At 39.8% G+C, this 27,465-nt stretch overlaps 1 protein-coding gene across 1 annotated transcript in view; it reads right to left on the reverse strand.

Annotated features, from left to right (window-relative positions):
- The window catches only part of notch1b (notch receptor 1b), a 53,214-nt gene extending 26,242 nt beyond the window's left edge, over nt 1–26,972 (reverse strand). Inside the window, exons 1-9 of the mRNA XM_008417950.2 lie at nt 26,574–26,972; nt 25,866–25,947; nt 9,021–9,283; nt 8,609–8,944; nt 6,529–6,651; nt 6,207–6,440; nt 4,534–4,689; nt 4,039–4,224; nt 3,133–3,246 (exon numbers count right to left, since the gene is read on the reverse strand). Of these exons, the coding sequence (XP_008416172.1) occupies nt 3,133–3,246; nt 4,039–4,224; nt 4,534–4,689; nt 6,207–6,440; nt 6,529–6,651; nt 8,609–8,944; nt 9,021–9,283; nt 25,866–25,947; nt 26,574–26,634 (1,555 nt within the window). The 5' untranslated portion in view covers nt 26,635–26,972. The remainder of the gene's footprint in view (nt 1–3,132; nt 3,247–4,038; nt 4,225–4,533; nt 4,690–6,206; nt 6,441–6,528; nt 6,652–8,608; nt 8,945–9,020; nt 9,284–25,865; nt 25,948–26,573) is intronic.
- Between the last annotated feature and the right edge of the window lie 493 nt (nt 26,973–27,465).

Consider the following 27,465-nt stretch of genomic DNA (forward strand, 5'->3'; position numbering starts at 1 on the left):
TGAAAGAGAGTTTGATAGTACGTGAAAGAGAGTTTGATAGTGAATGAAAGAGAGTTTGTAGGTTTTGTCCCTTGGGGCCTCTCATAGATTACTCCCTGTAGGCGCTGTTTTTTTTAAAGCTGCAAGCAGACATGGATGTAATTCCACTTACATCCAGTTGGAATTAAACTTTTCAAACATTAAAAATACAGAGGAATTTTGCAACATAAAATCTCAAATTTGATTGCAAATTTAATCGATCTTTAGAAAGAGCTCAAGAGATTTTTCTCATCTAATTTGTAAACAGATATATTGCAGTAAATTTAAACTTTAGTTTCTATTTCTTCTTTTAGGTTTAAAGATGTGAAAAGTGATAAATGAAGTAAAAAAAAAATACATGTCTTGACAAAGTAAAGAACAAATGTTGATTAGAAATCACTTTCCAAAGCATTTACATCAAGAGCTACCATTTCTCTTCTCTGATTATTTTTTTAAAAGCCTAAACAACACGAGATATAAAAATTTATTTGGTCAAAGCGCTAAATTATATTATTTTTAGTTTCCTGTGGTTTGTGTCTGTAAACTTAATCAAGCATTATAGTGGGTCTGGTTACCCTGCAGTGTCCAGGAAGATTTACAGCACAAATAAGAGAAAGCAAAGTACTCTTCCTGTTGTAACGTTGACTTGAAATTTAAGACCTGTATCATGACAGAAATGTAAATTTCGTATCTTTTATTGTTGTAATATCAAGATTTGTTGCAGAGAATGAATGTAGCGATCAATTAACACTAAAAGCTAGCTAGCTAACAAAGGTATGCTAGCAACTAGTTAGGAGAAGAATTGAAGATGTCTGTGTGCAACTCAATAATTTGACTGACAGAAAAGTCCCACAAGAAAAATAAACTACATAAAATATGAAATTAAATTGTCCTGCCACCCCAAAATTTAAGATACTTTAAGGGCAACTTACTTTTTCCTGATTAATGTAAGATATTTTAAGGCCTTAATTTTAGCTAAATTAATTTAAGCCTTTTTAAAGATGCACTGACACTCAATAATATCAGATTTGTTTTAGGTTTGATCACCAGCTGAAACTAGTTTAGGACTTTTTTTTTTTTTTTTTTGCCAATTTCAATACTTCACCAACAAATAAGTGCATCACTGACTTCATATCAGCAGACTGAAAGCAGTAAATATGTGACAAATAAAAGTACTAATGAAGTACTAATATTCATTGATGAATATTAGTACTTCATCAATGAAAGAGTTTAAGTTGATTCACACATTGCTTGTAGAATCAAATGTAGAGTTTTTTTCAACAGCGCCCCCTATGCTGATCTGTCTAAAATGATAAAGGCTTCAAGAACGAAAAATCGGCTGCAGGACTTTTCTTCCTCTTTTTTTTTTTTACACACACAAAAGGTGGTGCAGCCGTGCACAGAAACACACAAGCACAGCAGAGGGTTTTATCCCGAGACATTTCAATGGCTCTCAGCGGGGTTTCCATGGCTATTTCATGTACAGGAATGAAAAGGGGGACCTCGCCTCAGGCCTCGCAACAGGGACAAATTTACATCTCAAGCAGGGCGGTTAAAATCCCTCCCTCTTGTCGCACCCCTCCTGCTTCAGCATAACGGTCTGTGCATCCCAACACACACAGATAGAAAAACACCCTCACCACCAATGTTTGAGCTGCTTCCTTGCATAACCCTCACTCCGTGTTGAACAGTTTTTTTAGGTGTTAAGCTCTTCTGTTGGCTCTTTTCTTTTAAATCAAAAGCTTTCTTGTCGGGATGTTTTTCTTTCTGTCATCCCCTTTTCATTTCTTTTTCTCCCACTAGGAGGAATCCTGCTTCTCTGTCTTTGATCCACCCAATTTTGCAATTTTCCTCTTTGAAAAAAGGGAGGGAAAAAATCACTTCCACCTCGGCGATCCCAACAAAAGAATTTAAAGTAAAAATACCATCCTTTTTCTAGCTCTATTTTACCTTGAATGAACTTGCTGCATTCTTCCATTTCTGAACAAACCCCACAAAAACAAGAGTATTTTGGTCTAGTTTCTAGTGCAAATAGCTGAAATAAGACAAAACTAACTTTTCAGAAGGAATTAGGAGCTTGTTTTAAGTCAATAATTGCTTAATATTGATGAAAATGTTCTAGTTATAAGTGGAACAAAACATCTGAACTTACAATATGGGAAAATGTCTTCTTCCAAATGCAGATTACTTCATTTTTAGCTAGTAGTTTGATTTTTTTTTTTTTTTAAAGCTCCTATTTCTTGTTGAAAATTTGTTTTGTCTTATGGTAAGATTTTGTGAAATCTTTGCATCTCAAATGGCATTTATATGAAAAAGGCTGCGATACAGAAACACAAACTACTAAGTATTTTTCCTCTAGTTTCTAGTGCAAATATCTTCGTACTCCTGAAAAAAGACAAAACTAACTAAAACATAACTTTTTTACAAGATATAAAAGCTAGTTTTAAGTAAATAATCATTCAATATTGATGAAAAAGCAGATTATTTCACTTATAACATTGAAAAATGTCTTGTTTTATTAACCATCACTTTTTCATCAACATTAAGGAATTATTTACTTAAAACAAGCTCATATATCTTTTAGAAAAGTTACTTGTAGGTTAGTTTTGTCTTATTTCAAGTGGTGGTGAGACATTTTCTGTAAAAAACTTGGCAATATGTTGTGTTTTTGCAGTGTAACTCTTTATGGCTCTTTAGAAGAGCCCAAACCAGCCGTATTAATCATCAGCAGAACCCAGTGAACCACAGATCTAAGTTTTTTTCTCAATCATTAGTCTTGACGAAAGGAATAAGAAACTTGCTTAAAAAAGTTCACACTTCCTAGAGATTCTCCCTATAGATTTTTCTAACCTCTCCTCCTCAGCTGCATCGTCTTGCTCGGCTGCCCGGGCCTGCGTAAGCCTGCCTCAGGGCTGGGATTAGTGCCCGTCCGGAGAGGTGTTTGTGTGTGTTTGTGTTTGAGAGCGGAAGAGAGGGAGCAGGGAAGAAACACGAAGAGAGAGAGAGAGAAACAGACGGAGAAAGAGAAAGAGAGAGATCAACCTCTGCGCCCCCTGGCCTTACGCCCTCCTTTCTCCCGTCTCCTCCCCCTCTGCGGCGCTACGGCAGCCTCACCTGTGGGGCACTGGCAGACGAAAGCGTAGATCTTGTCGATGCACTTGCCGTTGTTGAGGCAGGGGCTGCTGGCGCACTCGTTCGTATCGATCTCGCAGAACTCTCCGTCGTAGCCTGGCCAATTAGCAAGCGAGGAGCAGGAGGGAGAGATGCAAAGAGAGAAGCATGACGCCAAACGCAGCAATTTTCTACCTAAATAAGCATCCATTATGAAAATCCTAGTAGAAATCCGGAAAGAGCTGAGTTTAACTTACACAAACGCTTATAATAATAAACACATGGAGCTATTTGTGTTACTTAATATTAAAAATGTTGCACAAAAAGCACCAAAAATAAGCAGAAATGTCTTTCATTAGATCATTTTACTGTCTTTCCTGATTTATTTATATCATATTAAGTCAATTAACAAAAATGAAGATATACAGATCTGGGAAAAATTAAGAGAGAGACCACTTAAAATGATCAGTTTCTCCAATTTTACTTTTTATAGGTTTATGTTTGAGTAAAATGAACATTGTTCTTTTATTCTATAAACTACTGACATGTCTTAACATGTATTAGCAGCTACGCATTTCATGTCAAAATGAAATGTTGAAAAATAAAATTAAACATCTACAAAAACACTTAAAAGAGTATCCATGGAGGTTACTGCAGCTCAAAAAATTTTGATTTTTGGCTTTCAGAGGACAAATTAGTTCTTCTATTCCTCATTAATACACATATTTTATGTCATTTGATATTTTTTTGCATTTGATTAATTTGATTAATTAAAAAGTTACATTACTATCAAAATACTGTACTTCCAATTTCAGATACAAAATAAAAAGCTATATTTCTTTGCATGTAAAAAAAATCATTATGGTAAAGTTTGGATTGGCCAATCAGATTTCTAATGTAGTTTCTCACCTGGCATGCAGATGCACTGGAAGTCTCCTATTTGGTCCAGGCAGGTGGCTTCGTTCTTACACGGGTTGGACTTGCACTCGTTGATGTCCAGCTCGCAGCGCGTTCCCATGTAGCCCCGCTGGCACTTGCACTGGAACGAGCCCTTGGTGTTTATGCACTTCCCAGCGTGCTCACACGGGTTGGAACCTGTTAAAACACATCCATGCTTTCATTTCACTTCCTTTAGGTGATTGCTAACAAGCAGCAATTTCATGGTAAACCCAGCGCAATGTCTTTGAGATTACATCATTTTGATGGTTTAATGTAAAAAAATAAAAAATAAAAAAAAAGCTAAAATCATTAGTGTGATTACAGGAATAATACCCTGGAGGGTGTCATTTGCTGCAATTTGGGGTACCATTACACCCATAATAACAGGAGAGCCTGAGCTTGTATGTTGTTGGCAACACTGGTTTTGTTACTGGGAAATAAATGGCTTTGGAGTTGGTTTTTTACCCAGAGAGCATTCATCTACGTCCTGGTCACAGGAAGGACCGATGTATCCTGAAGGACAGGTACAAATATGATTTCCTGTGACGGGGTTGGTGTCGCAGTTGGAGTCCTTTTTACACGGGTTGCTGATGCAGGCGTCTTTCAGCTGGCACAGCAGACCTGCAGCAGCGTCAAAAAGAAGAATATTAATGATTTCCATTAGCTTTCACTTTCCAAACAATCATCAATCAACCAAAATGGAGGTTCCTGTGAGAGTATCCTGATGCCAACAAAAGCAAAACACTCTAAGAGAGGGCAAAAAGTTAACAACAAAATATATCACGATAAACACATAAAATATCAAGATCAAAAGAAAACACAATCGACAGAATATTCAATAATTCACTGGACTCCGAACCAGAACCGCACAGCATTCTGGGGGATGTAGTCAGAGGAAAGGCTTTTCCAACCTAAGCAAGGTTGGTGGCATCAGCTAACTCGCATGCTGTTTCGTTACCTAGCAACAACTTGTTGAGTAACTTGTGGTTACCTAGCAACAAGCTGTTGAGTAACCTGCACCGTAGCAGCTCAAGTTTCACCACTGTGCCTCATAAGTACTTAAAAATAAAAATAAAAAACAACATGGAGTGAAAACTGTGGATAAAACAGGAAAGGTCATGCTATTGCTACGAGTTTGGAAGTATTTCAGATATAAAAAACAAGAAACTAATCAATAATTATTGATATCGACTGATATATAATTTTTCAGCTTTATCGTCCAGCCTTATTTTAACTCATTTCAATTTGATCATCTCTAGTTTAAAGTCTAAAACATTTATACACATCAGACCAAAAACAGATGATTCTATTTTATTTATTTTTTGAATGGCTGTGTATTTATATGCTGTCTTTCAGGGCTGATTGGCTACATAATAGACAGAATGTGCTACAACAACTTCCCCCTTATGACAACTGGCTTTCTGTAGTTTCGGTTTGGTGTTTGATGGTTTTTAGGACTCACGGAGAGAGGTCAGTGACTTCATCCTTTGCTTATTTGGGCCCTGAGTGACCAGTTTTTCACTGAATATGCATTAGTCACTGCAAATTATCGGATCTTCGTGGTTTTGTGACCTTAAAGATCATTCCTTTTTTAACAGGAATGCAATATTTTCAAGAAAAAACACTCTGGGTCTGATTTTAAAAATGTATTGTTTAAGTTGTTAATAATTTGTTTCCTAGCTTGGACATCGCCTTCCTACACAATTCCACAAAATTCTCATCTCCTTTCACAGCACAGTTCAGGCTTTCTCCCATTTACTTGGATTCCCTCAGAAAGAATTTCTACCGGGCCAATCAGCAAAGAGAAGAAGACGTTTTAGCGATGGTAGCAGAGGAAGTAAACAAAGCCATTCTGTCCATGTGGGTCACGCTTCCAAATATTAAATTAACATTAACATCCATCTGGCACTTCTTTCTTTGCAGTTTACAGTGCAGGCAGGTAAGCCGGTAAGCTTCACAGCGTCAAATTGGAAAATTACACACGTCATGGGAAAACGTTAGCAATTGGGTAATATTTCTACGCCTCCAGCAAAAAATCATTTCTCAATCTTCTATAACACACTTCAAAACTCCACAAGAAAGCACATCCAAAATAACACGGGCGCTGGAGAGTTGTCCCACAAACCAAACCAACACACCTGTGCGGCCATGGGGACATTCGCAGTAGAAAGAAGCCACGCGGTCGTGGCAGGTGGATCCCTGGAAGCACGCTGCGCTGGCGCAGTCGTCGATATTCTCGCTGCAGTCGTCGCCGGTCCAGCCGTTCACGCACACGCACTGGTAGCTGCCGTATGTGTTGTGGCACGTGCCGCCGTTCAAGCAAGCGTTGGGCATGAGCTGGCACTCATCGACATCGTCCAAGCAGAGCTGGCCTGTGGGGAAACAAGCAGGAGTCATTTCTTTCTTCAATGGACAGATTCTTAAGTAATTTTACTTTCCGCGTCAGGTTGCTGTACAAACCTGTAAATTCTGGTTTACACTGGCAGTTGTAGGTGTTGACTCCGTCCACACACGTGCCCCCATTCTGGCACTCGTGACCTGGACAGTCATCGATGTTATGGTTGCAGTTCTTTCCTGAAAATCCTGAAACCAACAAGAGAAATGTTGCCCTGTTAAGCAAACCTCAAAAATGTAGTTTCTCACTCTCCTGATGTGAAACAACAACTGCAGTGACACTTTTGTTCAGTTAAATGTGGTCAACTGTCTTTTCCTTCCCTAGAAAGAAGGCAGCTGTACCCTTCTGAGGTCTGCGGGAAGCGTGCCATGTAATAACATCCCCTCTGCTTCACGGTTGCACCAGAAACAACCACTGGACCTAAAAGGTGGTGTGTTGGATTACATAGTAAAACCAATACAACGCATAACTGTCACTTCCTTACAGTTTTTATTCCTGAAAACTTGTATTTCAGTTGAAAACATGATGAGTATTTGCATTTATTGCTGGAGTATATATATATATATATATATTAATAGCCAGGTAGGTTGGTAAATCTGTTGCATTAAGTCTTAAAGAGACAGAGCTGAAAATGCCACAGTTTCATTCATTTAGTAAATTTTAAACAAAAACAACAAAAAAACATGGATATTTTTATTCATGGATGGATGGATGGATGGATGGATGGATGGATGGATGGATGGATGGATNATGGATGGATGGATGGATGGATGGATGGATGGATGGATGGATGGATGGATGGATGGATGGATGGATGGATGGATGGATGGATGGATGGATGGATGGACGGACGGTAATGATGTCTCTAAGATGCATCATAGTGTTAAATTGGGTTTTAAATGTTTAATGAAGCAAACGTCTCAGATAATCCAGAAAGTCGCCTTCGTGTGTTTCAAAGAACAGGAGATAATCCTGGGAAGGATTGGAGAGCCGCCAACGATTGCACAAGAACATCTGAACTGACTAGGAAAAAGAGAGTAAACACGTCGCTCTTGTGTGGCGGAGGGTTGTGCAGGCCGGAGCTTTCCTTCTTTCCACCATGTGAAACGGATGTTGTCCCTTGGCCATTTCCTCACGATAAGCTCCCGATGCCTTCCTGCTCCGCTTGGTTCACACACAAAAGCAGAAACACACGAGAGTGCATGCACACCGAGGACACAACATAAGCAGGAAAAAACCAAGCCTTAAATGACATCACCGCCTAACCAGCAACAAGGAGTCCTGATCATTTTAGCTCCTCGGTTGGGTTAGGAAATGACTCACTTCACTGCAAAAACACAAAATCCTACCAAGTATTTTTGGTCTAGTTTCTACTGCAAATACCTTAGGACCCTTGAAATAAGACAAAACTAATAAAAGTAACTTTTCAGTAATTATATGAGCTGCTGGCCACGCACAACAACAGATGCACAATTAAGCCATCGTACATCTTTGAAAAGCAGAAGTACAGCCTCCTGCACAAATAACAAGAATTCAGCAAGTGGTTTCTGGATGGTAAGTCAACAACAAACAGCCACAATACAGCGGTAAAACCAGCAGACCAAACATGCTGGAGCTCCGACTGGATTGCTAGGTAACAGGCTGGGCTTAACTTGGGTTGCTAGGTGACAGGTAGCCTGATTAGTATTTGAAAGGTTTTTGAAACGGCTAATTTTCCAAACACCTAAAAAACATGAATTCATTGCAAAAAATCGTCTGGGTGGTTTTTCACCAGGCAAGTAGAAAAATGTGTAAAATGTGAATTTTGCTTAATTTGTCCCCTTTAATATTAACAGATTATTTCATTTGAAAACATTTTTCCCATGTTATAAGAAGAAAGTGACATGGCTTGTTTAATCTAGTTAAAATAAGCCAAAAGTTACTCGTTAGTTTTGTCTTTTTTCAAGTGTACTAGGACATTTTTACTAGAAACTCGACCAAAATACTTGGAAAGATTTAGTTTTTTTGCAGTGTTCAGTCACTCCTTAATTTATATTTGAATTAGTTTCACCTATTAAGTATTTTTAATATTCGCCTGAGGTTGAACGAGGCTTAATGTCTGTAGCTAGAATTGATTGATTTTAAATACAAAGTCTCTAAAGTTACCTGGCACACAGGAGCACTCGTAGCTGGTTTCCCCCCTCTGGATGCAGGTGCCTCCATTCAGGCAGGGCGACGGGTTGCAGGGCAGGTAGCGGCTCTCGCAATGCTTCCCCGTGAACTCTGGAGGACACTGGCACCTGTAGCCGCCGACCTCGTTGATGCACAGCCCGCCGTTTTTGCAGCGCGGCGGGACGGCGTCGCACTCGTTGATGTCCTGGTTGCAGGTTTGTCCGAAGAAGAACGGGGTGCATGTGCAGATGAAGGTGGAGTCGACGGAAGAGCAATGGCCGTTGGCACATGGGTTGGAGGCACACGGGTCGGCTGTCGCGCAGTCTTTACCTGAGGTCGCGGGAAAATTGCATCCAGTCTTAGTTTTGAGTGATGAGCTTGTTATGACAAGCTACTCGTCTCTTACCTGTCCATCCAGGTGGGCAGCGGCACCTGTACCTCAGTAGACCATCTGGCTCACAGGTGCCTCCGTTGCGGCACGGCGAGCTGAGGCAGGCGATATTGACGGGCGTCATGCAGCGGCGGTCGGCGTAGCCCGCTCTGCAGGTGCAGTTGAAGTCCACCGTGTTTCCCTTGGAGACGGCCCGACATGTGCCTCCGTTCATACATGGCGTGTTGTTGCACGGGTCATGAAACTGGCACCGGCTCCCCACGTATCCATCTCGGCATCTGGACACAAGCAGTGGGTGTGGTCAGCAACAACTATGACTTATAAAAGTTTGAAAGCAGGGTGGGTTATGATTTTAGTGCTGGACTCAGGCCTAATCATGACTCAGAACCTGAAACTGAAAAGTAAAAGTAAATAAAAAAGTAAAGGACGTAACTTCATCACTTTAGATGCTCAAGATGTAATGCAAATAAGCCTGTCACAAAAAGCAACAAATCAATTAATTGCATGATAAATTAAAACAAACTACATAATTTCCATTTGCATGATTTATCGTTTTTCTCTTTTCTATTTTTACCAAAAACTGGATGACAACAGTCTTCAGTCTGGTGCTTTGGTCTCAACTAGCCCTGACAATTTGTTTACAGACACTTTGCAATTAATTTTGTTTGTTGTTTCTGTTGTTTTGTTCAAGCATTTTGGATATTTTAAATGTTTTCAGTTCCAGTGTTAAATATTCTTAATAATTTAAAGTTTTTTGATCGTTAAGAATGTGTTCTCGCTTTATTATGCTATTGAAAATGGTCTCAAAACAACAATATTGTCATTTATCATAATTTTTGGGACAATAAGGATTAAGTGTTTTACATATTTTATTCTGTTTATCTTTCTTTTCTATTAAGCAACTTAAGTTACAGTTTTTTTATTGATTTCATTGATGTCTTAGTGAACAATGTGAGATAAAACCACAATATTTAGCTTGTATTTAATACAGCTGACACAATAAATTGTTAAAATATAAGGTACTTTTTAAAAATTCAGCATATTAAGACAAAAATTCTTCGTACAAGAAACACCTAAACTTTTTAAGAAAATTTCCGCCCATCAAGTAACTATTAGTCGATTGATAAGATTAGATCAGATTACATTTCTTGCCATCACACATTATTTTTGGTTGTACAACAAGATTAATATCACAGTTTCACTTTTACAAACAAACAATCAAGACACAACACTACACAGAAGGCTGAACGGGCAGTTCTAACAACCCATAGGAAAACAATCATTTTTAAACTCATTAATTAATTAAGTCATTTATCGATGACTTGCGTCTCTAGTTTGAGAGATGGACGGGAAACATCCTGTCCGACGGCCCCAGTCCGATGAGAGGGGGAGGAAATGTTGAAAATCAACCCATTTGTGAAAAACAAATCGCAACTTCAGAAGGTCAGCAAATCTCTTAACTTTTCTTTAAATAATTTCATCATTACATTAGCAAAAGAAAAAGACTCCACTATCTTTATCCACCCAATCAAGCAAATACCCCTCGCTTTGTGAGCAACTGCGCTTATAAATCAGTGATTGGAGCAAAAAGGATCCAGCAGCACATCCCTGAGAACCTCTGCTTTAAAAGGCACATCCGCCTCTCTGCCGTCACTCCCAGCGAACAATGTGTGGAGGCTGTAAAACTGGGAGAGGAGGGGAGCGGGACAAACTCCTGTGATGTTTCTCACAGGTTGTGTCTGAGTCATAAACGTCGCGCGGACCCCAGCGAACAAATGCCTGCAGAGAGAGGAGCCTCAGATCACACAGACACATTCACACATTCACAATTACAATGAGGGGAGCCGAGGGCTCGTCCCCAGAGGATGCACACGGCTCAACAAAAGGGCCACACACCTACAGTCTGAGTGAACAGCGGCGCACACACACTGCGGGATAATACGCAGGAACTTTGCACAGTTGCATGCATCTTATTGTCATTCAGTTCAGTTCTTATAATTACATGCAAATCCATCGATATCAGCTCCGTTTTCAACCAGCCACAATCCTCTAGTCTTGACCTTGGAGGTTTTTTTGGTTTCCACAAAGCAGATCTGCCAGCAAGTCTCAATCATTACAAACACAACACAAAAAAAACTACAGTATTTCAGATCTTCTGCCAAATTTTTCTGTTTCAAAAGCTGACACAGGAGAGAATCAGCCATCTCGGCACCATCCAGCATCTCCCAGGGATGAAAAGTGCTCATTCTGACCTTTTGTCAGCACTCATTCATCCTGAGGACAAGGCTTTGCCACAGTGTCTGAGCTGTGAGCCAACATTATGGCAACTTCAAAGCGCTATACCACCACCTCGCTGCTCTTATTCCTTCCTCCGCTGAGAGGATTTGCTCCAGCATCACACAGGCGATGAAAAAATGTCAATCTTCAGGAAAGAAGAGGGAATTTCTTATTCTGTAGTGTCATTTTGTGTTTTTATCACTGTACACTACAAAACCTTACCAAGTGTTTTTGGTTTAGTTTGTAGAGCAAAGATCTCCTGAAATAAGATAAAACTAACTTAAAAGTAACTTTTCAGCAAGATGTAGAGGCTTGTTTTAAGTAAATAATTTCTTAATATTGATGAAAAAGTGATTGTTCTATTGGCAGATAAATTAACTTATAACATGGGAAACACTTTGCAAAACAGCAGTGTAGAAGTACTCTGACATTGCACTAAAGTAAAAGTACAAAGTAAACAAATACTTGCTTTGAAAAATACTTAAAGTAATGAAAGTAAAAGTATATGCCGAATGCATTCCTTAACGCAAAATCACACTGCAAAAACACGAAAAGTATTTCTGTTCTATTTTCTAGTGCAAATATCTTAGTACACTTGAATTAAGACAAAACTAACTTACAAGTAACTTTTCAGCAAAATACAGGAGTTCGTTTAAAGTCAATCATTCCTTAATATCAAAGAAAAATTATTAGTTAAACTGGCAAATAACGGTAATAGACATAAAATATGGGAGAAATAAAATGCAGTAGGTGAAATAACCTGCATGTGGAACTAGTAATTTTTCATTTTTCAAAGAACTTAAAGGAATCCAACTGTCTATTGACTTTTTAATCTATTTGTGAAGCACCGATTCTTTTTGCACAGTGTAGTGAGTTCAGCCTCTCGCAGACACAATATCATGAAGGAAACATCCTGTCCGGCGGCCTTCCCACGACATCAAAACCCAAAGTGGCTCTGAAATACCTGACTAAACCCGGCGAGGCTGTTAGCCCTGAGGGGCTGGCAGGACGCGTCCCCAAACATTCCCAGGGCGTCCAGCACCTTTGTGTGTGTGGGGGCCGAGCTGCGGCCCCTCTATGGGGACAGTTGTGTGTTTACACAGGTCCCCCTCTCAGGGGATTATGCAGCCTTCGGACTGTGACAAGGGAAAGAAAACATCACATGCTAGGCTCGATGCAACATAAACAGTAGCAGCCAGCGGTGGCAAGTCATCAAGTAGAGATCGAAACGTGGGACCTTCTCTGACTGTCGTGTTATTGGTGTCAACAAGAAGATCAAAGGGGAAGCCAAATCCGAGTCAAATGATATCAAAGAAAACAACTATGGAGGCGAAAGGCATCTGAGAACAACAAACCTGTAACAAAGTTTTGTAACTGTGGTACATTTTGGTGGAGGATAAAATGTACCAGAAGTTACTGCGATAAACCAGGGAGGTCAAACTCATTTTCATTTTGGGCCATATCAAAAATCTGAATGTTCTTAAATGTACTGATCCACAATGTACTGATAAAATCCACTGAACTGTTAAAATAGCTGTTTGTTTCAGCATTCAGTAAGCATTTCTTAAAATTATATAATATTGAACATCTTTGGTCAGTCCATCCAGGATTTCATGATTGTTTCTGTGTTTTTTTTAATCAAAATCACAGATTTTATGGCACTAATTTAGAAATATTTGTAAGGAATTGTGACTATATTTGCGCTAATGTATGATGTTAAATGTGACTTTATTAATTATTAGCTTGACATCAAGCTAATCAAGTAAGGCTGAGGCAGCAGTCACTTTTTTGGCCAATTTTGATTTTAAAAATTGCAGTAAAACAAATCTGAAAAAAATATGGAGTTCTGTTGATTTTATGAATTTGTGAAAAACTGGAGGGACTTATTGATGTAATTTGGAGTCTTAGAGGGTCACATAAAAAGCTACAGTGGGCCAGATTTGGCCCCCGGGCCTCAAGTTTGACCCGTGTGTGATAAACAACACTATAGTTGTTTTGAGACAATTTTCAAGTGGTCCTATTGTGATAACGATGAAAAACGATGGTGAAAAACATCTTTATTAGGATTTTTAGCTTCCATAGTGCCACCAACACAAATGCTGTTCTTGAAAAATGTTTTTCAAGACTAAAGAAGTTTGATTTATTGCAAAAAAAAGCACAAATTAAAATTTTTTTATAATATTTTTAATTTGGCGGCCACAAAAAAAGTCAGTACAATGCCCACAAACGGCCCACAGGCAGCAGTTTGGACACCCTTGCTCTAATACAATCAGCAACATGTCAAATTCTTCCACATATCGAGTGTCATGAAGAACAGTAGAGGCATGTGTGCTACATATCTGAGGCGGGGGGCTTCTCTGGGAGGGAGGCCGGTCCGCTTAAACCCCAGCGGTGGCGAGTGCTTGAGTCGTGAGGCGCCACACGAGCTTGCTGGAAAAAGGCCTCAGGGAGCAGGTGCGCATGTTAATGAGGAGACAGCAGCTGCTACCCCGGCCAGCCGCCCCCCACCCCACCCCCTTCGTCTCCCATATCTGCCTCCTTCCTGCATCCTACTGTCCTCTATGTGCACATAACATCTCATTTAACTCAAAAAAATAATTTTATCACACTTCTTATATCAAATAAGGAATGATCCCAAGCTGGGACCTTCAACGTATAGTGGATCTCTGAATGGTCGCCCTTTTCCGTACGTTCTTCTAAGCGAAACGAGGAACAAGAGAAGAGGGAGCATAAGTGGGTCCATTGCCAACCCCCCAACTCCCCATTCAACGCTCGCTCCAGGCCCGGCGTATTCAGCTGTTACACCTCCTCTTTCCTCTCATTTCCCTCTTCTTTCTCCTCCCAGTGTCTCAGAAAAATCTTTCTATGAAACGTCCTCTGTTCCTGAACTGGCCCGCGCTACTGGTTTCACTTCCTCTCTTAAAGTCCGAACAGTTGCTGGCATCCAACCCTTCACCTCTGTGCACCTTCCTTCCCGCCAAAACCGGTTCGCTCCACTCCTGTCTAACCGCCTCTTTTCAGTGGCGAGACGTCACATTCAGATTTATAACTGATGCTAAATGCCCTCCTCAGACTTTCTTCCAAGTGACTCCGAATAGATCCTGCACTTTTCTTTAAGTGTTTGGGGCCAAGAGCAAGCGAAACCAAAGCTGAAAATCCAAAACACACACAAACAGCGGGAGAAACAAAAGAGTCTGGAAGAAAGGCAACTGGAACGGGCTCTCAAAAGAAGAAAGGGGAAGCTGGTTGAGACGGAATTTTTACTCTAAAGAGTCTCCTGGCCTGATTTTTACCCTCAATAGAAGCTCGTGAGCAGCTGCACATCGTGTTTCCTGAAAAAAAAAACATCTTAGAGGCTTTGAAACTTCACACAACAGCAGTGGTGAAGTACTCAAACACTGTAATTCAGTCAAAGTGCAAGTAAACAGACAAAGTAAACAAATACGTGCTTTTAAAAATAATTAAGCATTGAAAGTAAAAGTACGTGCTTAATGTATTCCCTAATGCAGTATCACAATACAAAACCACAAAATCTTAATTATTTTTGGTTTAGTTTCCAGTGTGAAATGGAAATAATGGTTAATTTCTATCTCTGGTCTAATTGGCAGGTTGATATTAAAGCACAATAACTGCAAAATCATTCAATTTTAGCAAATATTTTGGTCTATTTTTAGTGCAAATGTCTTAGTACACTTGAATTAAGCGTAAATAACTTTTTAGCAAGTAATAGGAGCTTGTTTTAAGTGAATAACTCCTTAATATTGATTTTAAAAAAAGTACTACTTCACTGGCAGATTATTTCATTTATAATCTGGGAAAGATTATAAGTGAAATAATCTGACAAAAGATCAAGTACTTTTTTAATCAATATTAAGGAATTAAAGTTACTTGTAAGTTAGTTTTGTCTTATTTCACGTGTACTAAGATATTGGTACTAGAAAGTAGACCAAATTTACTTGTTAAGAGTTTGTGTTTTTGCAGTGCATTAAGTGTGCCTACATACATATCTTTGTCTTTTATACAGTTTATACAGTAGTGTTGGGCTATTTAATGAACAAACCTGTAGATAATACCTGTTTTTATTGTTTTAACTCTTAGTGACAGTTTACACTCTGCATCAGAACAATGTTTTAATTTCCTGACACCATTACAAACTTGGACCAGAGTTTGCTTTCAAACTTATAAACAAATAAAAAAAACATGCAATGTGACTAAGCCTGTCGTAATAAGCAATAAATTAATCCCATAATAAAGTAAAACCGGACAGATCATTTTCATTTGGGTTATCGTTCGTTTTCCACTTTCCACTAAGGACTGGATAACAAAATTCTTCAGTCTGGTGAACTGGCAACTATTGACCTGGACATTTTTGTTTCAAGAGAAATCAGTACCCACTTTATTTATTGCTCCATTTGTTTTAAGTACTGTAATGCAGTATTTGTACTGCAAAACAGTCGAAAGTCTCGCACAAGGCCGAGAAGACAAACAGAGAGACGCCGCACCCTCAGGTTGATGGAAGCTCTATGCAAACAAGCTCCAGCTGAGGCGCTAACAGTAAGTCAACTGCAGCACACGCTGTGCAAAGAATGCTAAGTTTGCTCTTTAACCTGGCAAAAACTTGTTAAAAAAAAACAAAAACACACACACTTGCCTCAAACAGCTTTCAAAGGCATAAAATCAACTGCTTCCAGAAGGTCTTAAAGGTGGACAAGGTACAAGATATTCAGAGACTTCTTTATTGAGTCCTTTCTGTGTTCAAAGCAAACAGAGCAAAGCAGCTGCTTCAACAAGAGAAATCTGGTGGCCTGCAGAGCCAGATAATCTCAACAGCGGCAGGTAAAGGTAAATAAAGAAGACATGAAAAGACAGGCACAAATCAGAAGCTGAGCAAATATCAGGTGTTTGGGAGGTGTAATGTAACTGCAGGACAGCAGTGGAGCTATCTCCGCGGTAAGGACGATACTGTTATTATCTCCTGTGTCATCCCTGAACCCGGCAGCCGTCATTGTTCTCCTCCGTGCTCACTTCTCTTCTTCGCATGCTCCCACGGTAGCCCGTGGCAACAGGTTTGCGCCGCCACGGACGGGACGCACGAGAGCGCCGGGGCGGCGGCTCGAGCCTGCAGCAGATGTTGTGGTGACATCTGACCCCGGGCCTGGCGTCACTCTTAAAGGGGTTTTCCTGACTGCCGGGCCAATCTGCCATCTGCCATCTTTCTGAGGTCACACGCAGATGGAGAGATGTAATATGTGGGCTACACATGTGCACTGTACACAAATAAAAGCCCAGAGTGAGTACACAGATTCAGGCAGCTGCATGGAGATCACTTTGGATGCTTTTTAAGAGGCTTAGTGAATTAGGTTGTCTATTTATTCAATTATTGTGACATGTAAAGCTCTGTGGGACACAAAGTCAGCGTCTGGTTACATGTAAATATTCCCTAATTTTATTAATAACTGTCAGAATGTGACTAATACTCAGACAACACTAACCACTTTATAAGTTAAAGCAAAAACATATCAAGTTAAAACAAACTTATTTAATCTGTCTTGTAATTTAGATTTTAATTTGGATTTTAATTTAGATTTTATTACAGTATGAAACTACTGAATGTACAGAATAATTTGTCCAACTAAAGGAAAAGATTTGGGCAGGAGATGTGCCAAAGAACGGCTCTGGCCGGACATGAACCAGGGAGGCCGCTGTTTTACTGGAACATTTCTTAAACGTTCAACCCAACAAGATACAATTACTTTATTGTTTGTCTTTGGGTTTTCTCACACATGCACCTGGTCTGTTTTCTGTAATTCTCCAGTTTTCACATTGGTGTAATTACACCTTAACAGGTTGCCAAAACAGGTTTCACAAAGGAACGCTTTCAAAACTGCTCATTGCTGCAGTCGTGGTGGTCCCAAGATTTAAAGGGCTTTCACTAAAATGTCAGGCTGTTTTCACAACTCAGTCCGGTACACTCGGTTCGACTGGGAACCAAACTTCTAACATTCGGTACATTTTCAGCAGGAGAGGTTCACTTTCTCACTGCACTATGTCAAGCAATCCAAACTAATTAAAAAACCTGTTCCACTCCTTGCCTGTGGTGGCGCTGCACCAAGAACCACTGAAGGAAACGACACAAAACAATCTAAAAAAGACAGAGTGCAACTTCATTCATCATGAAATCTTAACAGAAATGGAGTAGCGTGAGAATTTAGTGGTTGGAGGATTTGGTAAAAGACCACAAGTCATTTCTTAATCTAGTGTTAAACTCTTGTTTGTTTTGGTTGTATTTATCCAAAATGCATTGCGCTATAGTTCTCTTCCTGCTTTTGGTGCAGTCTACAGTTCACTTGGTGTTAACATATGAATTCATTTGGTTCATTTCAACCAAACCAAGACCAAGGTCTAAAGGCAGACCAGAGTTTCCTTTCTTTTTCCGCAGAAGAGTTTGATTGCATATTCACACCTTCCCAAACAAACCAGACTTTCTAGGCAAACAAACAAGAGTTTGATTAAAGTGAAGTAAACAGGGCTGGTGTAGTACAGCACCACCCAATGAATAGCTACAAATCCTAAAACCCCCTATTTTAATTGTTCAAACATCAAATACACCTTAATATGCATTAGTCCACATAGTGCAAACATTCATGGTATTCCGTATCTCCACTCTTGGGAGTTCAGTCAATCAATGCCGAGGAGAATAAATTGCACTCCTGGATTGGTTGTTTTGCAAATGCCAGCTAACAGCAAATGGCATTGCACCAAGGTTTTCAGCTTTGCAAGCTGGATTTCCATTTGAATATTTTAAGGTAGGCAAATTTTCATCTTATAATTTAGTTACGGTCCACAGAAAAGTCAGTGAATAAGTAAATCCTTGTATCCTGAACCATGAATTCGTTAGAGGGCAATGTTTTTTGGATTGGTCACGAGAGCTGCCAATCCTTCTTAATTTAGCTAATATTGCTTTAAATGGTAACTAACTAGCAAGCAGCAAGTGGCATATAACCTGACTAACTAAACTTAGCTTACTAGTTTTGTGTAGCATAAATGTCAGCAGAGCATCTAAAAAATGATGTTCTGTGCAATTAAAAACCACTGCGAACTTTGGTGAGGCTTTTTAATATATATATTTTCGTTTAAGTCTAACTATAAAAATCAAGGAATAATAATTTAAAGTCGTAGACATTATTACAGTTATAATAAACAATGGGTTTGTTAGCAGCAGTAGTGATGGTAGTTACTGTTATCTGTTTGGAAAACGTACTAAGGCCGCACAGCCTCATGTCTGGTTTGGTTTTTATGTCTCACATTGGCTGTGATTTAAAAACCAGGCGTTTTTCTTTGATGTCTCAGGTGTCTTCATCTGGGAGTCAAACTGGGTTAGTGGACCATGTTTGTACCTCTGACTTCCCTTCTCTTCATCCTGTCTGTCCCCCACCACCGCCCCACTACTTCTCATTTCCTGGCCGTTTGCTTCTGTGCCTCGGCTAAGTCCTCTTTAGTCTTGTCTGATCTGTTTTAAAAGCTTCGCCCAAGGGGAGAGGGGCCTCTCCTCCCTGTTTTTCTCCCCTTTTCCTGCCCTCTCTTGTGCTTTCCCAGCAGTGTGTATCGTGGCTCACCAGAGTGTCAACTTTACCACCACAAGAGAAGAAAGTTAGACTTAGCTGCAATCGCACAAATTGACTCTATTGGGATAAAAATAGCTGGCTGAGCAGAACTAATTCTGTTGGAAAATCCGTGACTGTTTTTAGGGGAACTGAATTTACCGCTAAATCCCAACTGGCCGCAGAAATTACAGGACTCTCCAGCTCTTGCCCTCTCCTTATGTTCATCACTTTTTTCCTTCCTCTGTAATCGTACAGGAGAGCTGACCTGGCCGCCCCACATCTGGCAGCCTTCATTAGTGACCCTGTGAATCTCGAAGCAACACGGGATGCAGCCCATGGGAAAGAACCAGCTCCCCCCAGGGACCAAACACTTAGCGTGTGTGTGTGTGTGTGTGTGTGTGTGTGTGTGTGTGTGTGTGTGTGTGTGTGTGTGTGTGTGTGTGTGTGTGTGTGTGTGTGTGTGTNGTGTGTGTGTGTGTGTGTGTGTGTGTGTGTGTGTGTGTGTGTGTGTGTGTGTGTATGCGTGTGTGTGCGCGTGTGTGAGTAAGTGTTTTCTGAGAGTCGCAGTCGCCCTAATGACTTCTGCCACAGCCTGTTTTACGAGGCTGGGAACCACTTATAGATGTCTAAAGGTGACACTGAACCCTCGGGTTGTTAATGTATGTGTTGAGGAGAAAAATCCCATCTTTACTTCCTGTCTGTGCTAAATGACTCAATTTTTTCCCAGTGGATAAACATTAAGTTGCAGCTAAGGATTACTACAGTAATCGAGTATTCTATCGATTAATCTGATGATTAATCGAGTAATTGAATAAAAAAATGGCACGTTCTGCAGATTTTTCATTTAACAACTTATTGTTATTTAATGTTATTTGGCACAACATTAAAATACATAAAAATCCAAATAACAATTAAATTCCTTTTTAAAATAAGAAAATAAACATTTTATTACCTAAAATGCAACAACACAGCATTTTTACTCCTAATATATGAAAAGCTCAGACTTTTTTGTTTGACTCAACATCAATACTGTGTAGAGCTGATCTGTTGAGTAATTTTTCAAATAATTAATCAACAGTACATGATGTAATACATACATTACAAACAAAATGTATATTTTTTTACTTAATTGCTGCTCTGAGTATGTTGCTCTTTCAACAAATGGCCTTTTTTGGGTCTGTATACTCCAGTTAATGATTATTGAACTACTAAATTAGTTGACGATTTTGTCAATAATTGATTAATCCGATTAATTGTTTCAGCCCCAATATACATCCATTTATTTAATAGCATATATTTATATATCTCTATGCCAGTTTACCAGTTATCCACATCTGTTTTTGTTACTTTACCAGTGAGAAAACTTTACTCATTCAATACAATCTGTCATTTTCAGCAGTCGCAGATTAGAGATAATGTTTTATAGTCCTGTTCGTGATGTGAGTAAAAACTGTAATCCTAAATAACATCAAGTGTTGTAATTAGGGATGCACTGATAAATTGGCCTTGATTTCCTTATTTTTCATAGATCTGTGATTAGCCAATACTTGTGAAGCCAACCTTATCCACTGAGCTTATCTGCCTCGGCAAAGGTATTAAAATCAGCCACCGTCCTCTGTTGCTCTGCTGCGAGAGAGCTTTTACTGACAGACCCAAAAGGTCGTGTTGCACGTTTACAGTTAACAATAGTCATTTCATTGCTGCCAGCTCAGCAACTTCACTATATTTAGCAACATTTCAGACAAAACAATCAGCATTGTCCAAAATCAGCATCGGCAAGTAAGGTTATTTAAAGATCGGTAATTGCCGATTGGTCCAGAAAACTGCAATCGGTGCACCCCTAATAACAAATGGTCTCTTCCTGTAGTTTCTCAAGTTTGCTAATATGTTTTCTGACTGAAGTGTAACAGTTAAATTAAGCAAACCGCCTCATTTCAAAATATTATCACAGTCACAGTGGACTCTGTTCGATTGGGGAACAAAATCCAAACATTTGTTACATTTTCAGTGCGGTTTACTTTCACACTGCACTGTGTCAAACAATCCAAATTAATTGAAAAACCTGCTTCCCCACTCGCCTGTGGGGGCGCTGCAGCAACAACTACTGAAAGAGATTACACAAAAACCTGTAAAGAAGACACTGAGTATGACTTTCTTCTTCAAGAAATGTAAACAAAAATGGAGTAGTGTCAGATTGTAGTGGTTGTAGCATTTGTCTGTGGTAAAAGACCACGAGTCATTTCTCCCTGAATGCTAGACACAAGCATTTGTTTTGGTTGTATTTACTCAGAAGGCCCTGAACTAAAGTCCGTTTCCTGCTTTTGGAGTGGTCTCTGGTCCACTTAGCCTTCATATATTAACTTGAATTCACCAGAGTTCACTTCAACCAAACGGAGACCTGTGTATTTAGGTGGACCAGAGTTTGCTTTTTTGGTCTGCTTCAGAGTTTGATAACGCATTCACACCTCCCCAAACAAAGCAAACTTTTCAGACAAACAAACTAGAGTTTGATTAAAATGGACTAAACAGGTGGGTGTGAATGCACCCTTAAGCAATGTGCTTGTCGTTTGGATAATCTCATTTATAATCATGGAGGAGATTGTGAAATCCTCACTGGTAGGTACCATAAATTATTGTTTAATTTCCAATTGATTTCCATAAAACCCCATCTCATCCCTTTTTCCCAAGTATTCAGAGAATGACTTGTGTCTGGTAGTGAGAGTGACTAAAAGCTAAAAAACACCTGGCAGACATCGTCAATCTGTTTTTGTGTGGAGCTCAATGGGCAAAAACCACAAGTAATCATGGGTATTAAGGAGCACGCTGCTGTCTGGATGAGTGGATGGCCCACATGGTTGTTATACTTCAACCCACAAGCAGGTGGTCTGGGATGAGGAAAATAATAGAAAAGAGGAAGTGTGGCTCGAAGTATCTTTGTTTCTCAAACACACACACACATGCGTGCGCACTCACGCAGACTGTCAGTAACTCCAATCAGAGTTTATGTGATTTGTCTTGGCATATATGCCAAACATCCACTGTGCAGAGGATACCTACCACCAAGTCGCTTCTTTCGGCCAGAAAACTCCTCTCATCGGCCAAAGGGAATCCAACACTGGCGACGGCGGCCATATAAAAGCCTTGCACTATGTGCTTCTGCTTGTGTGATGATATGATCAGATACGGCACCTTTTCTTCCCCCAGGCCACTTGGAGGCTGCTTCCTGACTCTGAATAGGAGCGCAGAGGGGGGAGTGCAGGACGTGAGGGGGAGTTAAGATAGACTCATCTGACTGGGGCAAACAGAGGTGCCATTGAAGAATGCTCAGAACTGGAGGGACAAGGGCTCACTTTCATCGAGGTAAATGAATACTGTAGCAGGGACACATACCAGTGAGGAATTAATGGCTCAGATTGTTATCGGAGGCGTCACTTGCTCAAACCCCTGAAAACCAGGGGCTGAACCAGGTTTCAGCAGCAAAATTTAAGCCCTCAGGTTTTAAAATCCTTAATGGCTGCTGTTTTTCTTGACACCTCAAATCCCACGTTATAAATTCCCAAAAAAAAAGAGGAACAGATATGACTGCTAAACGCTCCTGCAGCAACAGGAGTTTCAACTGTGTTAGTTAACAATTCATTTATCTAAAATTTAATAAATGTTTTCTTTTTTGTTTAAATCTTAATCTTGTGTCAAATTAGTGACTTCCTTTTGAAAACTTTCCAATACTTTCCATCCATGACAACTTAAACGACGGGTGCAAACAGATGCTTTCAACAATCAGGTCAACTGGGGTGAGTCTTACACAACTGAGAGCTCCAGGGTCTGCTTAGGTCACATTTACATAAAGTAGTTTGCAGAAGTCCTAACATTGGTCCGTTTTTTAATAAGGTTTTATAAAGCTTTCCTGTAGACTGGATGCTTTTTCACGCACTAAATTATTCACATTTTCACTTTAACTTATGAATCATCCAGCAGTAGAAAGTCTGTTAGATTCCCCTAGGGATACAACAGGGTACTGTCGCAACACAAAAGGCAATTTAAGAGAGAACCAGTTTTAAATAGGATAGTTAAGTACTTTTGCCTCTAATATCCTGTCGTAAAGACAGTCTGATTCTGTTTTTTTTGTTTGTTTTGGTAACACTTTATTTGAAGGGGTGCGCATAAGACTGACATGACACTGTCAAAAACATAACACCTGTCATGAGCATAAAGAAGTCTTTATGAATGTTTATGACAGCTGTCATGAAGTGTCGTTCAGTAAATAATGACACTTTTAATGCGAAGTTGCTCTAAAAGTTGCATTTGAAAGTCCATTAAAAATGCCAACTTTGCATTAAATTATTATCATAATTTACAAACTCATGCAAAGTCTTATGCGCACCCCTTCAAATAAAGTGTTACCTTTTTTTTAGCTAAATCGAAACAGTTCCAAACGTAACAGTTTGACAACTGTTACGTTGTCAAACTGTTACAGTTTGACAACTAAAATTCCCAGCAGAGAATTTTAGTACCATGAAAATAATCTACTAGCTAAAAAGTTGGCAAAACAGCAGATGATCAACTTACAGGGAAGGTTTAACTTCTTCAATGTGAGGTTCTTTTAAAAAGCCATAAGCATCGTGCAATTTACCTGCAGTTGTCATTTTGAAAAGAATAAATAAACCTCAAACTCTCACGGCCGGCTAAGCAAGGCTGGTGGTATCAACTAACTCACTCACTCTTTGGTTACCTAGCAACAATTTGTTGAGTAACTTGTCGTTACCTAGCAACAGTCTGTTGAGCAGTTTCAGGTTTCACCATCGTGCCTCATAACTGATTAAAAATACAGAACCTCGTAGAGTGAAGCAAGAAAATAAGCACAGGAGCTCAAGAGGAAACTGCAGATAAAATGGGTAAATTAATGTAATCATTTAGGCAGTATCTCAGATATTTAAAACAAAAAACTAATCAATAATTATCGACACATCGACTTGTATGAAGCGTTTGTGTAGTGATACCTTTTTCAGCCATATCGCCGTGCCAAAGGCAGAGAAGTAAAATGTTTTGCATGGGCCTGCTTAGATCAACCATTAGCTTACACAAATTAAAGATGCCTATAGAGTTATCTACTGTAATACAGTGGAGCCCTGCTGGTTTAGTATTTGCATACTTTTATTTTTTAATGCAACACAATTATTTGCAGGCAATTTGACTATGTTTAGGTGGAGCTGTGTATCTAACATATTTTAAGAACATGTAGCTGGGAAAGCTGAAATACTTAGGTGAAATGCTACATGATATGCTAAGCAGCCAATCCAGGATCCATTCACTTTCATTGTTTGTATGACTAACAATCACAGATTCAAAGATAAGGAAGATAAAAATGTGTTTTCACATTCTGGTGCACGTACTGGACATACAATTTGTGAAAAATATGACAAAATCAACATAACTTTAAAAACAAGAGATATTATTGATTAAATAACTTTAAATTCTTAACAAAATAAGGATATGAAAGGTGGGTTACAACTTTTCCAGTTTTGCACTAATGTACAAAATATGAAACAACCTACAAAACTTGAAGCTTTGGTTTTCGAGCACCAAATCAATCCCATCATCACCAGTTCACATCACTCTGCAATCAACACAGTGCCAAAGGAGGTATGTGATCCCTCAACAGCATCCTTCCTCGTCCCACATCGAGTCGGCCCGATCTCTCATCTCCCTGGGCAGAAAGAAGCTCTGCTCTGAACTGCTTTGATTTGGGTCATCCATTGTACTACTGGAATCTGCAAGATATTATTTCTGGTCTGGACTGCTTCAACTCAGTTCCCGCCTTCAGAAGGCATCACTGACTGGCTGTTTAATATGAAAGCAGCTCTTAAGCTTATTAGTTAATAATCTTTGAGAAAATGCAAAGGGACAAATTATCAGCAGCTAAAATAATCAAAGTGTCCAAACTTTGAACATCTGCCCAAGTTTTGACAATCCTTGAACTTTTTACTGATCATTCATTGCCACAAAAACAACCATCACAAGAAGAGCGTAACACTGAAATACACAATCACTCGCTTGGCCTTGTGTGCCCGCTCAAACCTGACCCAATGTCCATCTCCGTGTATAATTGGAGACGTCTGAGGAGTGGGACAGTGCAGTGGCACAATGATGGCTTTGTGGCCCAGTGGGAAGGTGGGGTGTGTGTGCGTGTGTGTGTGAGCGACGAGTGAATACATGACCGGGCCAAATTAAGATGTGGCAGGGGGCCAAGTTGACTGCCCACTTGTTGCTGTCCGAAACTTTGACCCGGTCGGCACAATCATTCAGCAGGGAGTGAACCTGACTGCTGCTGCTCATGCCAATGTGGGCATTTAAACAAGTAAGCAAAAGAGGCTTTGGGCTTACACTTAAAACTTTAATACTAATCCAGAAACCTTTTCTCCATTTTTAATGGGTTATAAAGCGTCAAGCCATCTGTCTTGGGCAATCAGAGAGAGTGAGCACTGAGGGCTTTTGAGGAGGGGACAAACTCCCAAGAGAAGGGTGTGTGGGGGGTGGCAAAAGGACGGGGTTTGAGGGTCTCTCTGGGAAGCCTCTCCCAGATTAGTCACACAGAATTAATCGCAGAGCAGAACAATGGTCGCCGAGCTTCTGGCAAACCCAGCTGTCGCTCCGTGAAAGAAAAGAAAAACAAGATTTAGGGCCGGAGAGGAGTTTGGCTGGAGAGACGACAGAATGTGGTGTGGCAGTAACAAATACCCAAACACAGTATCTCACGGTGACCCCCTGCCCTCATCAGAGTCCACCACTCATTTCACTCTACATCCTCTGACCATTTGCCACCCAGAAATAGCTCCAGCAGTGTGAGCTCATACCGCTTCATCTCCTTCACATACAAACCCCAAAACCTCTTAGTCATTTCAGACTCCACAATCCCACATTCCAACTCTTCTGTGCAGGCATTCGTCATAACTTGCAAGACAGATGTGGACGTTAAACTTACTTGCACTCTCCATTGCCATCTGGAGTTGCTTCACACCTCCCCTGGTTCAAACAAGACTCTGTGGGCATGGAGCATCTCAGACCTGCAAAAGCAACATTTTAACACATGTGTACTCTGCAAAACATTATGAAGTTTATTTTTTAACAAAGCAAAGTTTTGAGGTAAGGTAGCAGAAAAAATGTGGAAGATTTACTTCTCACACAAGTATTTGAAATTGCCCCAGTAATGCTTCTTAAATGTTATGTTCACCTGCGACATCTACTGCTACCTCAGAGTGTAGTTTGGCATCAGCATGTTCTAAAACGCAGCTTGACAGAAGTTGAAAAATATGACTAACACAACAGTGCAATCGCAACAAAACACTACAAGTCCAAACCGCAGAAGCTTACATTCACACACTAGTGAGGGAAAAAAAGTTTTTGGTGTTTGCTGGATAAGTCTGGAACAGCTGCCTGAGAAAAAAAAAAAGAGCGCAGACTTACCCAGGAGAGGTGAGTTTAGGAAAAGACGTGTTATTAATAAGACAACAAGTGCAACATATCAGAAAAGTAAATGTAAAAGAATCTACGGCGTGGAAGTTGGGGAAAGTTTCCCAGGTTGTCACAAAAGTTATAAAACAGGTTAAGATTATACCGAAGTTACAACAAAACTACACTTTTTCAAATATATTTTGAGGCATTAACGAACCGAAAGCTCCCCGTCACTCACCTCGTGATTCTCCTATCAGCGACAACAGGAAAGTTAGTTTCACTAACAAAAAAATATGCATTCCTCCTGGTTTAAAAAGATTATATAAATCCACGTGGGTTTTTTCATAGATCCAATATTATGTCTTCCTCCTTGACAGGGAAAAAAACAAACCCTTTTACGTTCACCCAAGAGTATATCCAGAGAGTTTGGGGGGGAAAAGTGAAGCGGACACCCGGCATGAGACGTTGTCACTTCAAGTCCCGAGTTGGAAATGATTTGAGGGACGAAAGTCTCCATCCGCTGCTCTCCGCTCTGAAGGGGCGTTTTTCCTCCACACCGACACGCTAACAATCACATAGTTGTTCCCCAGACAGGCACAAGCTGTGCAGCTTGATGAAGAGATAGCAGGGAGTTTGTTTTTTGTGTCCCCCAGCGGTTTTCCCACGTAGTAAATGGTTAATTAGCTGACACTTGTGGAACATCAGCGCCAAAGGTTTTCCTCAAGATGCTAGCTGCTGAGATGCTAGCTCATGCACGATGCTAAATAAAAACAGTAAAAGCATAAATGACAAGTTAGGCTCTACATAAATGTTCTTGACCAGTTTTATACCAGATGAAGTCAAAGTTTACTACATTGCTTTTGTAATCTTTTAAAATAATGTAGGCTATCTGATATTTTTTAATTTAGGATACTGTTCAATTTTGCAAATCTTTCTTTTATCATTTAAATAATGACTTTTATGAAACTATATACTTTTTTGACATTTGTTAAAATTAGAATAATTGATAATCAGTGAAAAAATAGAGCTCCTCTACTTTCTCCAAGTCTGAACTGCATTAATAAGTCACTCAGTCAGAAACAACCAGAGATAGGAGGAGGGCCTTAGTGCTGCCAATCACTCTTGTGCAC

This window comes from Poecilia reticulata, linkage group LG9 (assembly GCF_000633615.1).
Source record: "Poecilia reticulata strain Guanapo linkage group LG9, Guppy_female_1.0+MT, whole genome shotgun sequence".
Classification (NCBI taxonomy): Eukaryota; Metazoa; Chordata; class Actinopteri; order Cyprinodontiformes; family Poeciliidae; genus Poecilia; species Poecilia reticulata.